Here is a 16,132-nt window from a genome sequence, read left to right as displayed (position 1 = left end):
CGGTTCGGAGCGAGCGACTTCATAGACATGTTGTCTGATCAGCGCCGGCAAGTGGTCTGCAGGATGGATGAACAGACTAGGGTGAACGCACGACGCGTGACGACCTTGGCGCGCAGCGGGCGGTCAAGCAGCCTTGGCTAATTCTGCCGCCCCACTAAAACTTCCCTCTGCGCAATCCCAAAACTTTCCTAGCCACTACACCATCTGTTCCTGCAGCCTGCCACAATGTCGCAAAAGCGCAAACACGCCGAAGCCTCCGAAGCCTCGTCTTCTGCGCGCAAGCCGTTCAAAAAACACCGCACTTCCAAACCAGGACCAGGTCACCAAAAGCCAAAGAAGCGACCACACGTGTCGAACGACATTGACAAGAGCACCAGCACCCATGCGCTGAAGAGCCGGATACGAGATTTGAAGCGACTCCTGGCACATGTCGACAATGTCGGCGACCACAAGATGTCAGCAAGCAATCGGGTAGAGAGGGAGCGGGAGCTGGAGGCGTGTGAGCATGAATTGAGGGAGAAGCTTGAGAGCAGCAGGGAAGCCGAGTACAGGCGCAAAATCATTGGAAAGTACCACAAGGTGCGCTTTTTTGGTATGTATTTCTCGCGACAAGAGTTGTGTGTAAATAAGATGGCCATTGCTAATGCGCGTAGACCGTCAAAAAGGCTCCCGGATACTCAAGAAGCTGAAAAAGGAGCTCGAGGCAGAAGACGACGACGAGGAGAAGAAACAGGAGCTTGCGCGCAAAGTGCACAATGCTGAGGTTGATGTCAACTACGCGATATACTATCCGCTTATGAAACCATACGCCTCTCTGTACCCAAAATCGAAAAAGGAAAAAGAGGCAGAGTCGGACGACAGTGCAGATGGCGATGCTGGTGAAAAGTCAACCCGCGAAGTCGACGGACCCAAGGGCGATCTCGCCATGTGGAAGACGGTTGAGCAAGCCATGGCAGAGGGCACGCTAGATGCGCTGAGGAATAGCAAAGAGGGCATGCCAGTATTGGTGCCTGTCAAAGAGAAGGAGAAGAAGACGAAGCAGTCAGAACAGACGGTCAAGAGCAAAGAGAAGAAGATGCAAGAGAAACTTGCCGCAGCCAAGAATCGCCGCGAGAGGAGAGCTCTGGGTGTCCAGGCTCAAGAAGAAGCAGAGGAAAGCGACGGTGGTTTCTTCGAGTAGCAGTTTCCCCCACTCACCAGACCATGCTGTATCGCATTATACCCGACGAAAGAAAAAATAACAGAAAATAAATCGTCCATACGAATTATCCTGAGAACATATCCTCCCAATGGATACTAGTATTACTACTACTGCGCCCTTTTCTTGTCTCCCCCTCCACGCACCTTGACCGGATGCGCCTCGGTGTTGTAAACCCAACCATTCTTGCCGCCCTTGCCCGCAACCTGCCACTCTGCATCGCCCGCGTGAATCAAATACGAGTATTTCAGCACCTCTGCAAACCAGAAGCTCTCCTGGAAATTCTGGAACCCGCCGCCGCCAACGACATTGACGTTGTTGATGGAGCTGTATCCGCTGCCGACGCGCGTCGTCTCGTTGATGGCGACAAAGGCGTCCCACGCCCACTCCTGGTACTTGGGGTCGGCGGTGGCGCGGTACGCGTAGTAGTACGACTCGATGACCTCGGGCCGCAGCTGGTAACCAGAGTCTTGGATCCAGAAGCCCGAGGTGTTGAAGAAGGCCGACTGGTTGGCCGGGAGGGTAGTCAGGTTCCAGGAGAAGATTTCTGGGCCGATGCCCGTGGCGGTCTCGATGTAGGTATCGTGGCATCCGTTTACGAGGTCGAGGCCGAAATCAACGTATTCCTGCTTGTCGAGGACCAGGCCGCCGAGGATGAAGTTGCCGCCGTCGAAACACGCGAGGTGCTGCGATACGTTGCGAATGTGGGTGCCGGAGTATGCCGCGAGGAAGGTCAAGTCTGGGCGGGACGCCGGGTGCGAAGCCAGGTACTTGATACTGCTGTCCACGGCGGTGATCCAGCGGTCCCTGAGCTCCGTATATTTTTCGTCGTAGACGTACATTTTGATTAGGTACTCGTAAAAGGAGTCTGCGCCGCCGACCCAGCCGCCGCTGGCGTCGAGGAACTCGCCCGTCGTCACGTTGATCCTGGTTCCAAGGAGGCCTGGGAACGGCTCTGATGATGGGGGCGATGGCTTCAGCAGGTATTCTTCTGCTTTTGCGACCAGATCTGCATACGTCTGGTTTCCGGAGAGGTCGGCTAGACGTGTCCACTCGAGAATCAGTGTGCCGACGGTGGCGAGCCCGTTTGGCGTGCCACTGTTACTGCGGTCGCTCAGCACGAGAATGTTCCAGGGTATGCCGGTTGGAGTCTCAAAGGCAAATGAGAGGTTGTTGGCGAGGTGGATGGATTGCGTCAGTAGGGCTTCTACTTTCGCCTCGGAATCGGCAAGATGCGCCAGTGGTCCGCGGAGAAGATCGTATCCAGAGAGCATGCCGCCTAGATAGCGGATTGTGGTTTCAAATAGCGAAACGGCATCGTTTGTGACACCCCAGTTAATGGTAGGAATGTGGTCCAAGATCTGATTGACTGTTTCTTTCTCGCCCATGATGAGCGCTGTGCTGAGTGCATCTACAGCCGAGGCTCCCCACCCGTTGCTGGACATGCATTAGTTTGGTTTCTTTTGTCTTGATGGAAAGTATGGCACTTACCGAGAGTTGCTACCAGTGTTGTCGACAGGAAGCAACTCGTCCATGGGAAATGCATATTTGTAGTATCCATCCCAACTCACTCTGAACGCATCCACCACAGCTTGGGCTCTTTCATTTTCCGTTGACGGAGTAGTATAATGCTTGTGAGTCCCAGGCTGTCTGACCAATATATCTGCTGGTGTGTTTGATGGCAGGGCTGACGCTACAGCAGCCGTGAGAGCAAAGAGGCTAAATCGCGTCATAGCGGCGCGTGGTTGACGCGGTCGGGAGTTGCACGGTTAGTATGAGGAAGTAGGACCAATAATATAGTCCTTTTGCCTCGTCTCCGGTAGCGATTGTCTCCAGGCTTTTGTGAGAGCAAAAAGGGGGTGAGCGAAGGTAAGAAACGAAAAGAGGCCGAGCGTGATGAGATACTTGGTGGGTAGAAGTATGTATATATTAGCATTCAAGCTATTATGAGAAATTGCGAAAGTCCGAGTAGATCGTCATCAAAGAAACTGGGACCCTATTACGACCATGAGTGCAGAAAAACACTGGGGTACCAATAATCTGCCGTAGTCACCTACCTCCAAATAGGAAGGTAAGCTTATGGATATGCCTCAGGTGTTATACATGGCCGGCGGTCCGTCTCGTGCTAGCAGCGCATGACCAAGGGTTTCCCATCGCGGCGACAAGGGAATACAGAGGTCATCACGCCGCATAACAGGCGGTCTCTGTGCATGGATCACCGCCGTACATATGGCTGTCGATCTGTTGAGCTCCCACGCCCAGCCAGTCATTCAGCCTTAGCGTCTTGGAAGCAAAGCAGGCTGCTGGGATTACGTCAGTCGGAGACAAAGAGAGAGAGAGTGTGTGTATATGTGTGTATTGATTTGCTAGGGGGGACAGCATAAGCAGAACAGACGGGAGATACGTGCGGCCGATGCACCATGCGTGATGTGCGTGACTAGAGGGAAGCGGAAGTGCGGCCATTCAAGTAAGCGTCGTGCCTGGATAGCGGGGTCGGATGGCCGGATCTGCCGCACCGAGTCTGTGCACTGATCTGGTGGCACCGTTCCCGCGCGTCCTATTCCCAAATCTGCTGCGTGTGACAGCGAAGGACACCGGCTATGTTATTTGCTCTATGCTGGTCGCTACATGAAGACACTACTGCCAAACTAGATGCGTGTTGGCAATCAAGCCGGCTCGGCCCAATCAACCTGCTCTGTGATCGGAGCCCCTCCGCTTGCCGAGTAACTGATTTTGAGTCGAAGCTTGAGCCTTGCTGGCGGCGGCTGCAGTGCGTCAGTGTGTGCATATCATCAAATTATGGGCATGACTTACGCCATTAACGGCCGTGACCCGCATTTGCTGGGTCGCGTCTTGACCTCCCTCCAACTCGCTTGTGCTGATGGGTTGCAGTTGCAGCTTTTGACTCTTTGGTACGGCAGCCTGTAAGTTGACGCCAGAGAGCTGGCCGAGGCTTCCGTTGTTTCGGAACCGTGCAAGAACGTGCACTGCGTTGGCGTCTCGCTTGAGCTGGAACGTAATCTGAAGATCGTTTTTGTTGTATGCTGGGTGCGCAGGCGGGCCAGATGCCGCAGGAGGTGCCGTGTTTTGTGGAGCCGGCGACGGCGCACCACCAAGACCGCCAAGTAAGTCTGACGATGCTGCTTGCGGGGGTGCTCGGGCTTGGGCGGGGGCTGGGGAAGTGCTCGGACCCGAGTTGAAGAGATCCATAATATTAGCAACATTCGATTGTGGAGCTGGAGAAGACGTTTGCGGGGGGGACGAGGCCCCGCCCATGATATCTGCGAGCAGGTCCTGGCTTTGTGGTGTCCCGTTCGAGGCACCGTTCGCGTCAGTCGATGGGCCGTCACCCATGAGATCCAGCAGGAGGTCTTCTGTTGCTGCCTGTGCAGGCTTCTTCTTCAAAATCTTTGACTGTCGCTTCTTGGTGGCTTCTCCCAGTACGCGCGACTCCTCCCGAATCTCTGGCGGAGGCATTTTCTCCAAAACACCTCTCCGGATTTGATCGTGACCAAAGAGGTTGCCATACTCGACCGCACGTTGCTGTATTTCCACATCCAGGTTGGTCGAGTATCTTTGTAGTAATCGCCGTAAGCGCTCGATTTGTGCAGCGTCGTTTAACCGTGTCGTCAGTTTCATGGATGCTGTGACAATGTACTGTTGAACACCCAGACCAGCGTAGCTACTACCCAGTATGGTTTCAAAGAGATCGACAATGTCGCTTTCCTTGACTTCTTTGGCAACATCGTCTTCCTCGTACTGGCCACCGCGTAGTAGCGCATCGCCATATTCTCCAATCACCCATGAACCGGCCAAAGTAAGACCCTCTTGTGTGATGTCTTCCTTGAGCGCAGCATAGAGCTTCTGCACGGAGTATGTCTGGAGATCGGGCGTGGTAGCGATGAGGCGGACAAACGATGACAATATTTGCTCTTTGACATAGTTGCCAGCCTACAGCTTACGTTAGCCAAGGACAGATGGTCGCATTTTCGCTTACTTACCAGCTTCAAGACGCGCAGCATCGTATCGACATGCCACCTCTTGTTTGGAGCGAAGCGATCAGCCGCGATACCAATCTGCGACGTCATGACAGGCTTGAACTCATTGTCTGCAACCTCCAGGAATGCCAGCAGCTCTCGTATCAGTACCCGCACATTGCTTTCGTTGATCAGCGTAAAACTGAGGTCAAGGGCTCTCCGCCGAATACTGATATCAGGGTCTCGGAGACAGTCAAGGATCGTGTTCCGATGTCGCTGCACAGCATTGGGTTCGACCGCGACTACTTTGTTCAGAGTGTTGAGAGCGACGTATCTGATGTTGTTGTCCCTGTTTGACAAGAATTTTCCGAGGATGTTTACACCAAGCACGCGAAGACCAGAGTCAGCCTCGATATCGAGAATCGTCAGCACCGCTTCGTAGAGAATCGAGTTGCCAACGTTCTTGGAAGAGTCGGTGTTGGTGGCGACCTGGGCGAGGATGTCGTTGATTTGCTCGCTAACCTGAGCATCGCCGCGGGCTAGGACACGCAGAAGTTGTAGCAGCTTGCACTGTAGGAAGGGATCGGTAATGCCTGTGACATCATGCTCCGGAGCATAGCCGGACGATGACAATCCCTTGAGTATCTTGACCAGGCTGGGCACAGCCGGCCGGAAGATATCTCGCACGCCATTCTCGTCATCTTCATCCTCGTCTGCCTCGCAGAGGTTTCCTACCAGTGTGACACCACAAAGCAGGACTCCGTGGTTCCGATCTTGCAAGAGCAACTTGGCCTTTTCCAGGAAATGCTCCTGTAGATCGGGCACCTTGCGACATATCCTCATGGCGCAGATTGCGGCTTTGCGACGTATGTACGGGTTCGCGCTTGATATTATCGTCTCGACTTCGGGGAAGAGGTCACGAGCCATCTCGACAGAGGCAATGTTTCCGAGCGTACATAGGGCGAGGCCGACAATATACTGGTTGGGGTGGTTCAGGTCGCTGCAATTGGATCAGCATGCGCATCATGGCTTTGGGCGGCATCGAGTGCCTACTTCTTCAGCGAGTTGGTCACCAGCGTCAGGACCTCCTGGTTCTCGTCGAGGAGCAGCATGGTACCCAGGTAGCCCAGGCGCTTGTCGGCAAAGCGGGGAGAGGCCAGCAGCTTCAGGCACTCAATCTGGCCAAAGTGTGTCCTCTCGCCCAGTGTGAAGAGATACAGCAGCTTTGCGACATTGTTTCGCCGCACGTTGGAGTCGTGGCTCTCCTCCCTGAAGCTGGCGCGGATGGCGGCACTCTCCTTCTGTACGACGGCACGCTCGTCGGCAATCGTCTTTGCAGCGCGTACATTGCGGATAAACTGCTTCACTGCGATTCTTAGCATGTGTCCATAGCTGCGGGCGATGCGATGCTTGGCGTACAGGAAGCCATTGCAGTGGCCTCTTGGACCCCACCCGAGCAGCGTTTGGGGGGCGGATTGGGAGGCGGCGGCGGCGAATCGAGGGGATGTCGTGGGGTCGGCGGTATCAATCGGACAGGGGGCGACTCGACGTCTTGGTTTGGGGTGGGTTGTCGACACGACGTTTGGGGATGCCTCCAGCTGGCCGGGCCGTTATTTGTTCCAGACGTCGGACGCACCGCGCACCGACAAGTGCCAGTGCCAGTACTGCATACAGACGCCACGCTACTACTACTGCTACTACTACTACTTGCTACTGCCTGCTGAGATGGCCACGCCCTGCAATGCCTGGCATCTATCCAGCACACACACACACACACACATGTTCGCACGCACTCGTGCTCTTCGTAGCCCCAGGGCGCTTCCACTACGCCGTACACACATACGTATACTGTCAGCAGCGGATGCTGGTCGGGCGAGTCAGGCGCCCAAGACAGTGCCCGCCCAGCCAATGCTCGCCGAGGCTTATTCCACGCCGCCGTCGAGTCCTCGCTCCCCTGGATCATGGACTTGGACAGCGCATGCCAGATCAGATCAGCGTGTCTTGGCCTGCGACAGAGCGGGAGGGCGAGGCTGCAGGGCACCGATGAGGGCAGTCCTTGGCAGAAGCCCTTGATTCCTGGTGCTCCGCCCGCAGTGGCAAGCGCGTCTGACCTGTGATGTAACCGGCCTTGACGGCTAACGCATGCTAGAGCTCCCTCTCGACGAGCACTATGCCCGCGCACAAGTGCAAGCAGCGCCCTGCCGCAGACCCCACGTGGTGATTCACTTTGCAATCCCTGCTTCCATGATATTGCACGGCCGCCCGGAAGCCTGGCCCAGCTGTCCACTACCACATAGGACCGAGAACCAGTGGCCGTGTGGGCTTGCGGATCATACTCTGGCCTGACCACGTTTCAATCCTCCTTTACAATACATCCTCCACATCCGCAGCATGCGCTTTCTCTCCTCCTCACAAGATGGCTGAATCCACCTCTGTTGACGTGCTCCACCACAACGGGGACGCCGACTACCATTCCCCGCGACCGCGCAAACCCACCAGGATCGACCTCCTCAAGCCAGCGCTGAGCGAAGAGTCCATCCGCAAACAGGGCGGCTTCAAGGAGCCTGCGTCTGCTCTCTCGAGGTATGGCCAAGGTGCTTTTTGCGCGACAGCCAACTGACCCCTTAGCAGTGGTAGATCGACCCCTATACCCCCCGATGCCCCGCCCTCCGTCCACGCCTCGTCCTCTGCGCGACGGCTGATACGCGCCCAGCACAAGCAGCGCATCTTCCCTACCGTCGACTACCAGAATCGCGTCTCGCACTTTGACCCGAATAGCGACTATCATGACTTTCGCGGCTTCTTCGTCCTGTTCTGGATCGGGCTTGCCATTATGGTTCTCACCACCATGCTCCGGAATCTGACGGAGACTGGACACCCCTTTCAGATTCGGCAAATGGTGCTTTTCCGGGAGAAGGTGGTTGAGCTCGGCCTGGTGGATTGTGTCATGGTGTGCAGTACGATCCCGTCGCTGCCCCTCCAAAGGTTGTTCCTGCAGGACAAATTGCTGCGCTGGAACACGTACGGCATGGCCATACAAAGTCTGTACCAGGCAATTTGGCTTGCTTTCTGGACTACGTATGCTGCCCCTGCTCTGGCTGGGTTGTGTAGACTAACGCGCATCAAGATACCCCTTTATCCGGAATTGGAGCTGGACGGCCCAGGTCTTCTTCACGCTGCATTTGCTTGTGATATTTATGAAGATGCACTCATACGCGTACGATACCTACGGAACGGCCGGCTGAGGCGCGCACTGACTTTGAAAAGGTTCTACAACGGTCATCTTAGCGAGACCCTGCGGCGTTTGAACGATCTCGACACGCCTGACAAAGCCAGCAAGAGGGCCGCTGTCCGATACCCGAGCTCGCGCACCCATCTGCACGATGTCCCGCAGTCACCGTCTCAAGACGAGCCGGCGCCAAACGACGCTAATGCAGAATATGTCGGCCATCTGAGAGAGGAGCTGGCGTTGGAGCTGGCGTCGCCGCTTGGCAACGTTTCTTATCCCAACAACCTCACCTTTTACAACTATGTCGACTTTATCTTGTGTCCGACGCTGTGCTACGAGATTGAGTATCCTCGCAACCCCAGCATCCGGTGGCTCGAGGTGTTTTACAAGACGCTGGCGGTGTTTGGGTGCATCTTCCTGATGATCATCACTGCCGAGGAGTTTATCCTTCCAGTGCTCGACGTATCGGCCTTGCGCCTGGTCAACGCTGACAATGCCACCGACTTTGCATTGATCATGGTCGAGACAATTGGCCGTCTGCTCTTCCCCTTCATGATCACCTTCCTGCTGGTCTTCCTGGTCATCTTCGAGTACGTGCTGGGTGCGTTTGCAGAGATTACGTGTAAGTTGTCACGGCCGTGCAGAATGCACCCTTACTCATAACGTCTAGGCTTCGCGGACCGCCAATTCTATGCCGACTGGTGGAACAGCTGCGACTGGCTTGAGTTCAGCCGTGAATGGAACATACCCGTGCATTCGTGGCTTCGGCGCCATGTGTACAGTGCCTCCAAGAATCACATGTCGCGGCCGCTGGCTACGCTGATCACGTTTGTCATCTCGGCACTGGCACACGAGCTGGTCATGGGCTGCATCACGAGAAAGTTCAGGGGCTACGGCTTTGTTGCCATGATGCTGCAGATGCCCATTGTGATGCTGCAGCGGAGCAAATGGGTGCGGGGCCGCACGCTGCTGAACAACGTTCTATTCTGGTGCAGCATGATCCTGGGGCTCAGTATGGTAAGCTGACTCATCTTGGGCGCGTACTGGCAATTGCTGACTCGAGACAGATGTGTGCCTTGTATGTGCTCGTGTAGTGGAGGGGAGGCGTGTGTGTGTTGTATAGACGGTATAGAGGGCTTGGTTGGTTGCTGCATGGGCGGGCGTAGACTAGACTTGCGAATACCCCTTCTTTTGTCACGTTGCTGCGTTCGTCTTGAACATGGCGCTGCTCCTACTCGCCTGCGTGCTCGGTTTCGGCAGCACTGGGGCCCGGTGTTTCCGCCGTGCAATCATTTCGCAAGCTTCTCCTGAGCCGCTCTAGATGTAGGGTGACGTAGCACGACTCGGCCGAAAGTTGTGCCCGTCCGGACGAGGCCCGTGCGCGCCGGCAGAGCGGGCGGGCGACCCTGACCCCGCCGCCGTGTTGGAGGTTAGAGTCGTGGTCGCGCGTCGCGAAGGAAGTCCCGGCAGCGCAGGGATGGCGCCGAGCCACCGTCGAATCAACACCGCCTGCATTGCGAGCTTCTGGCAAGCTTCTGGCAATGCCACCAGCTCCCTCCACAGCCCTCGACTTTCCGCGCTTGGCTCCTCCGTATCGACGCCGAGGCGACGGCGGACTGTTGCCCTTTAGCACTGCGTCGTAGTGATCTCATTGCCCGTCACCAGACCCGGCTAGTCTGCTCCACGGCTACGTCGGACCATCCGTGTACATCACGGCATATAGCCACGCCGCAGCCACTGCGCCTCTGGCCAGAGTATATTGTGGCGGCACTGCGTCGCCCGCTTCGTTTCTCACCCACCCCCGCAGCTACCCACCCATTTCCGTCTCCTCACTGTCGACGTCATGGCCGCGCTGCACGACGCGCTGGCGTGCCTCAGGCCCAAGGACTTTGACGAGATCCCTACCGACAACCTCCACGACTTCCTGCCCTCCATCCTGGCAAAAGCTGAGCTGATTGCCAATTCCGTGCCTCCGCCTCCCAATGGCGCCCCCTACGAGTCGGCAGAGCGCTCGCGAACAGAGCCACAGCCTGCGACGAGCGCCAAGGACCTCACCGTGTCCCAGGTCCGCCGTCCGCCGCCCGCCGCCGAGCACGAGGAGCTGCAAAAGGCATGGGGCAAGCCTCTAAAGATGGGCAGCGCCGATGCTGCCACGGGAATGAGCGTCTTCAAAATGGCGGGCAACGACCGGCACGGAGCGTGGTTCTCGCGGACCAGCGTACATGAAGGCCTGGGCTTCGCCAAGTGGAAGCGGGCCATGCAGAGGGAATTTGAAGAGAGCCTGCAGGTCCAGGGCGGTCCAGGCGAGGGCAATGTGCGAGGTATCGGAGGAGACCAGAGGCTCGAGGACATGACTGTGGAGGGCGTGGGACAGCTGCAAGGTATGTAGTATGCCAGATATTCCCGAGTGGACAAGAGCTGATATTATCGCAGTATACCAGCTTTCCGCTCAGTTCCCAGGTCCAACCTCGCCGCGAGAGTTCATCACCCTCCTCATCACCTCGGATACTTGTCTTAGCGACGCTTCGAAAATCGGCGACTCAATCCCTCGTCACTTTACGGTCGTCTCCATACCCACCACCCACCCGGATGCGCCGCCGCGAAGTAACATGGTGCGGGGCTACTACGAGTCGGTCGAGATGATTCGAGAGATACCACTCGCGGGCGGCGACGCAGAAACCAATCCTGTTGAGTGGATAATGATCACACGCAGTGATCCTGGAGGCGGCATACCTCGCTTCATGGTGGACCGAAACGTGCCCAGCAGCATCGTACAGGACGCCATCAAGTTCCTCGATTGGGCCTGTGCAAAGGACGACGACGAATTAGAAACGGACGCTGACACACGCGATCCCCGGCGGAGTATGTCCATGGCAGATACAAACGGCAATTCGGCGGGAGTCGGAACCAGCATAGCGGACAGGCCCCCGCATCATCAAGTCATGTCATACCAGAGCAGTCAGCTCGACTTGCAGCGCACCGAATCTGTTAGCTCCACAAGTACCTCATCCGCACAGTCATTCGCCTCGGCCGAACAATTCACCACTGCCCGCGACGGCATTCCAGTTGACACCTCTATCCCAACGCCATCGACATCTTCTCAGCACTCCTTGGCGACAGCAGACGAAAGTCGTCACGAAAAAGGCCTGCACAAGATTGAGGAGAAAAAGGACCAGCTCAAGGCAAAGCTGGAAACGGCCCGAGAAAAGCTGGACGGTGAACTGCAGGTTGAGAGTGCAAAGACGGAAAAGGAGATCCAAAAGGCAAATGAAAAACACGAAAGAGAAAGGAGAAAGCAGGAAGAAAAGTATCGGAAAGAGCTCCGGAAGCTCGAGGAACGCCGGGAAAAGGAAACACGCAAACTGCTTGCGCGCCAACAAAAAGAAGCAGACAAGAAGCAGCTCAGCAGGGTCCAGCGGGAGCGGAATGAATACAAGCAGCGAATGGAACTGCTGGAGCAGGAGAACAAGCTGCTTAAGAAGCAAATTGGCGAATTACAACACGAGAATACGGTAATCGTTTCCCGGTTAGGAAGATCAGAGGAGGGCGTCAAGTTCCTCAAGGCGATCAAGGAGCAGGAAGACAACCCTAGAACGAGAGCCAACTCGAGGAGTTCAGACCGGAGCGGGAAGAGTGTAAAGAGCGGAAGGAGAAGCAAAAATTCGAGTGACTCGACCAGTACGGGCACGCTAGCAAGGGCAGGAACCACCCATTTTTAATCTTTCTTTACCGTATCCTCATTTCCTTTTTTTTTCTTAGCGTCGGTGTTTATTTCTTGTTTTCCTCGGGGGCAAGTCTTCTTATTATCTGGCACACCACTGTACATACTGCGTCTCCGCCAATTAGATTCCTTTGGGCTGCATCGAGACGGCGCACGGAGTAACCGGGGGATGTCGGGAGGGGGTTTGTTCGGTACATGACGAAAAACACAATCAGACCAATTAAAAATAATGTATGAATGAGAACCACCAAAAGACTGATATGAAATCGTGGAATCGTAGCATGCGCAATTCAGTTGTTTGGGGGAGGGTTGGCGAACGCTCTCGCGTCCGTAGTGCGACGAATATGCAGCTGGCTGACTACAAAGTGCAACTTTTCCTCTAGCTGCTAGTAACACTTACCCCACCAAGGACCACAAGCCTAACTCCTGACCTTTACCCCTCGGTCTCCGACGCTACGTACAACACCTCCGAAGCAAAAAAAAGGGTCCTCCAACTAACCCGCTCGTATAAGCACGGGAGACAGCAGCATTGACGTCTTGCTGCGTGTTCTCAGCAACTCCATTGTCCTGGTCTAACTAGACGCCCCAAAGTACGGTGGTCCGATCACCGGAGGTTTGCGTGGCCTTGCCTTACTTTAGGTCTTACTTCCATTGCTCACTCGACCTTTTGCTTTTTTTTCCAAGGGGAGAAGGCGCGCTCACCGCAAGTGTTACTTTTTTTGGGAGAGAGAGAGAGATTCTTCTATCCTTTGGAGGGAGAAAAAAAACTGGGGGGAGGGTTTTTCTTTTACTTTCTTCGCTAGCTTCATCTTCATCTTCATCTTTCTTCGTAACGACGCGGTGCAGTACGGTGCGGTGCGCATTGGTGCTGAGAATACCGACGAACGAACGGGGTTTTGCAAGCGGAAAAGGAGGCGCTGAGTTATTTGGGTTTTGGTGAGAATTCGGGCTGTCTGCACGGCATACGACTTCGGATTCGGGATTCCAGGTGTAATTGAGGTCAGGAGCGGTACGGTACGCCAGCTGTTCGGCAAAGGCAACACGTGAAGAGACAGGAGATTGGAATTGCAAGAGAGTGTGTTTGGAAAACTCGATATACAAAATGACGAGCACAAGCGGAGCACAGGGCGTCAAGCCTACTATCCTCACCTTCCATGGCTCGGGTAGTAATGCCATGGTGCATCAGGTGCAGCTGGCGAGATTGACGCGAGTTCTGGGCCCAGACTTTAACCTTGAGAGTCTTGAAGGTACTTATGTTTTTCTTTTATTGTTTACACTTATATCACTGCAATTGCTCATTCGTTGATTCAATCTCTCGGCACAACTCGAAACTAACACTCGCAGCACCCTTCCCCTCGCAAGCCGGCCCAGGCGTCCTCCCCTTCTTCGACGGCTGCGGCCCCTTCAAACGCTGGATCAAAGTCACCGCCACCGTCACAGAAATGAAGAACGGGTCGTCCACCAACGCGCTGCCCACCGAAGTCGAAGACCTCGTTCGCACCGCCGTCAAGCGCATCCAGGCGTCAGGCGGCAGAGTCGCTGGCCTAATTGGCTTTTCCCAGGGCACCCGCGTCGTGGCCGGGCTCCTCAAGTGCGCTGAAATCATCAAGGTTCTCAAGCAAAAAGACGAAGCCGCACTCGCAGGCAAAGACCTCGACTGGTGCAACTGGGGCTTTGCCATTAGCGTCTGTGGAAGCTATCCGCCGCCACTACTCGCTCCATCCGTCACAGCAGTGCTGGCAGCTTCCTCGCTGTCAGAGACGGAGCAGAAGGAGCTAATTGGCAGCAAGATTACCACGCCCGTGTTCCATGTGCAAGGTGAGCAGGATGAGTGGAAGTGGGCGAGCGAGTTGCTGATTGAAAACTGCTATGATGTGCAGGAGGGCAAGAGTGTCGTCAAAGAGTGGACTATGGGTCATCATTATCCCGTGCAGGTCGAGGAGAGCGAGGAAATTGGCCAGTGGGCGAGTCAGACGACCAAGGCTGTCGAGGCATAAGATTGTGTTGAGAGAGGGGGAGAAGGGTTGGTATAGAGTTGCGGTTATAGATGTATTAGATTGGTGCAAGGGTAGAATATATTCAAACTGTTTTCTTTGTGTGTGTGTGTGTGTTTTCGATTTCTGGAGTTTTCGTTGCCTTGATTATTACTTCTGCCCGGGCAGCATGCCGGATAAAGATACGGATAACCGACTTTCCCATTGTTCGGATCTTGGCGTTTAGGTTGTGAATATTCTATAGTAGACATTATTTGTGCCATTTCAATTGAGTGATTCTAACATGCTGACGCAGTGCATGTCATAATGCTTTGGGATATGCGATGAACGATAACGGGGGGGGGGGGAGATGGTATGCTATGTACCCTGTACACAACACGTGAGCAGCCGTCTACACGCGACACTGGCTAACAATATATGAAGGATATGAGAGGAACAAAATGTCTTGTTCTCAGAAAATTCAATCAGACAGATTAGCTACATCTTCTGGTAGCATCATCCCCCCGAATTCCAAATATCCAATCCAATGCGTCGCACAAACGCTCTCTTACAGTAAACCCATCATTCTGCTTCCCTCCCTCCCATCCCCCATCCACATGCCCACACCTTCACCTCAAAACGAACGAACCCATCACCAGGGCCCCAGAAGTACCCGCGACGTCAAGCGCAGTGTCAAATCCCCATCCCAAACCCCATCATTTAAAAGAAGAAGAAGAAGAAGAAGATGAAAAAAAAATCTGTATCCAATTCCTCTCACGCCTAGATACCCACATGATGTGGTCCCGATGCGGTGTTTCTTCGGGCTTTTACACGGTCGGCACGTGGGCTAGTTACTTACTTACCTATCAGCAGCAAGAAACCAGGTTTAAAAAAAAGAGGATAAGATACACCGATATTCGTCCGCTGGAGAGGCAAATCACTCAGAGCATCTTCTGCATGTACATGACTGACAAACAAGACATGGGCCCAGAACTTCAATGCACACATAGTAGGTGTGCATGCACATTCAAAGTTCCAAGCGCGGTCAAATGCAGCAAATCCATGCTAGCCTGGGCTATGCGCAAGGCGTCCAACCAAAAAAAAGAGCCTAGCCCCCTTTTAGCAAGCATTTTGGCAGCAGAAATGGCGCTGCTGTTGCTCGGAAGGCGAAGGAGCCGAGATCCGTGATCCGAGATCCGATGGGTGGTGAGATCGTCGACGATGTATGTATGCATGCATGCATGGATGGGTGGATGAAGATGCACTGTTACTTACCACGACGACGAAGACCACTACAGTACCCTGGTTCTATGTACCTACGTTGCCCATTATCCACACACATACACACACACACACACATAATTCATAGTCCCATGTAGTCCAAGAAAAGGGCTGCTCTCCACTATATATCAGCCAAGCCGTTAAGAAAAAAGAAGAATATAGAAACCCCCAAAAAATCCTGCATATCTTTTTCATCTCGAACTTGGTACTTTCAGGCCATGAATAATGCTTATTTCCCATGCGAGTGGAATTTTTTTTCATTTTCATCTATTTTGCGCAACAGCGAGTAAAGTAAAGTAAAGTAAAGTAAAGTAAAGTAAAGTAAAGTAAAGTAAAGTAAAGTAAAGTAAAGTAAAGTAAAGTAAAGTAAATGTGAGGTTAATTAGTTAGTTACGTAGACAGGCAGTCGCCAAGCCCCGTGTATCGGGAGCTACAAAGTGCAAGTACACCCTACCGGGGGAAACGGAAGAAAAAAGAAAAAAGAAGGGAAGAACAAAAGCATGGGGGGGTGGCACAATCCCCTCTCTCTCTCTATGTCTGTCTGTATCCGTCTATCTCGCGTAACTATTTTTTTTTCTCTCTCTCTTCCCTTTTTGCGTGCCCACCCGCCCTTCCGCTCCACTCTCCACTTTCCGAAGACCAAAAAAGACGGATACATACAGCCCTATACCGACGTAGTCCCGCGGCCCCGATAATGTATGTATGGCGTGTTTGTGTTTGTGGGCGTATGTGTGATACGGAGGGGAGGGGGGG

The 16,132-nt window shown here is 54.3% G+C and overlaps 6 protein-coding genes across 6 annotated transcripts; 4 read left to right on the top strand and 2 right to left on the bottom strand.

The window, feature by feature from the left end:
• Window positions 1–225: 225 nt before the first annotated feature.
• SETTUDRAFT_175262 (uncharacterized protein) lies at window positions 226–1,215 on the top strand (the record flags this gene model as incomplete). The annotated part of the gene is made up of 2 exons (XM_008023859.1): window positions 226–592; window positions 654–1,215. The coding sequence occupies 2 exons, from the start codon at window positions 226–228 to the stop codon at window positions 1,178–1,180; spliced, it is 894 nt and encodes a 297-aa protein (XP_008022050.1). The 3' UTR covers window positions 1,181–1,215.
• A 93-nt stretch (window positions 1,216–1,308) lies between these two features.
• On the bottom strand, window positions 1,309–2,733 carry SETTUDRAFT_25422 (glycoside hydrolase family 47 protein; the record flags this gene model as incomplete). The annotated part of the gene is made up of 2 exons (XM_008023636.1): window positions 1,309–2,635; window positions 2,690–2,733. The coding sequence occupies 2 exons, from the start codon at window positions 2,731–2,733 to the stop codon at window positions 1,309–1,311; spliced, it is 1,371 nt and encodes a 456-aa protein (XP_008021827.1).
• Window positions 2,734–3,550: 817 nt separating this feature from the next.
• SETTUDRAFT_167081 (uncharacterized protein) lies at window positions 3,551–6,701 on the bottom strand. The gene is made up of 5 exons (XM_008023858.1): window positions 6,595–6,701; window positions 6,229–6,541; window positions 5,200–6,175; window positions 4,013–5,149; window positions 3,551–3,963 (listed from the first exon to the last, which is right to left on the bottom strand). Exons 1-5 carry the CDS (start codon window positions 6,602–6,604, stop codon window positions 3,865–3,867), a joined length of 2,535 nt encoding a protein of 844 aa, XP_008022049.1. The 5' UTR covers window positions 6,605–6,701; the 3' UTR covers window positions 3,551–3,864.
• An 890-nt stretch (window positions 6,702–7,591) lies between these two features.
• SETTUDRAFT_103202 (uncharacterized protein) lies at window positions 7,592–9,498 on the top strand (the record flags this gene model as incomplete). The annotated part of the gene is made up of 6 exons (XM_008023857.1): window positions 7,592–7,758; window positions 7,807–8,253; window positions 8,303–8,392; window positions 8,443–9,026; window positions 9,075–9,421; window positions 9,472–9,498. 6 exons carry the CDS (start codon window positions 7,592–7,594, stop codon window positions 9,496–9,498), a joined length of 1,662 nt encoding a protein of 553 aa, XP_008022048.1.
• A 743-nt stretch (window positions 9,499–10,241) lies between these two features.
• On the top strand, window positions 10,242–12,370 carry SETTUDRAFT_167080 (uncharacterized protein). The gene is made up of 2 exons (XM_008023856.1): window positions 10,242–10,785; window positions 10,838–12,370. The coding sequence occupies exons 1-2, from the start codon at window positions 10,248–10,250 to the stop codon at window positions 12,121–12,123; spliced, it is 1,824 nt and encodes a 607-aa protein (XP_008022047.1). The 5' UTR covers window positions 10,242–10,247; the 3' UTR covers window positions 12,124–12,370.
• An 857-nt stretch (window positions 12,371–13,227) lies between these two features.
• SETTUDRAFT_36785 (uncharacterized protein) lies at window positions 13,228–14,122 on the top strand (the record flags this gene model as incomplete). The annotated part of the gene is made up of 2 exons (XM_008023688.1): window positions 13,228–13,372; window positions 13,470–14,122. 2 exons carry the CDS (start codon window positions 13,228–13,230, stop codon window positions 14,120–14,122), a joined length of 798 nt encoding a protein of 265 aa, XP_008021879.1.
• Between the last annotated feature and the right edge of the window lie 2,010 nt (window positions 14,123–16,132).

This window comes from Exserohilum turcica (assembly GCF_000359705.1).
Source record: "Exserohilum turcica Et28A unplaced genomic scaffold SETTUscaffold_11, whole genome shotgun sequence".
NCBI classification, from domain to species: domain Eukaryota; kingdom Fungi; phylum Ascomycota; class Dothideomycetes; order Pleosporales; family Pleosporaceae; genus Exserohilum; species Exserohilum turcicum.
Note: the sequence above shows the minus strand (reverse complement) of the source record. Positions and strands in the feature narration are given on the sequence as shown.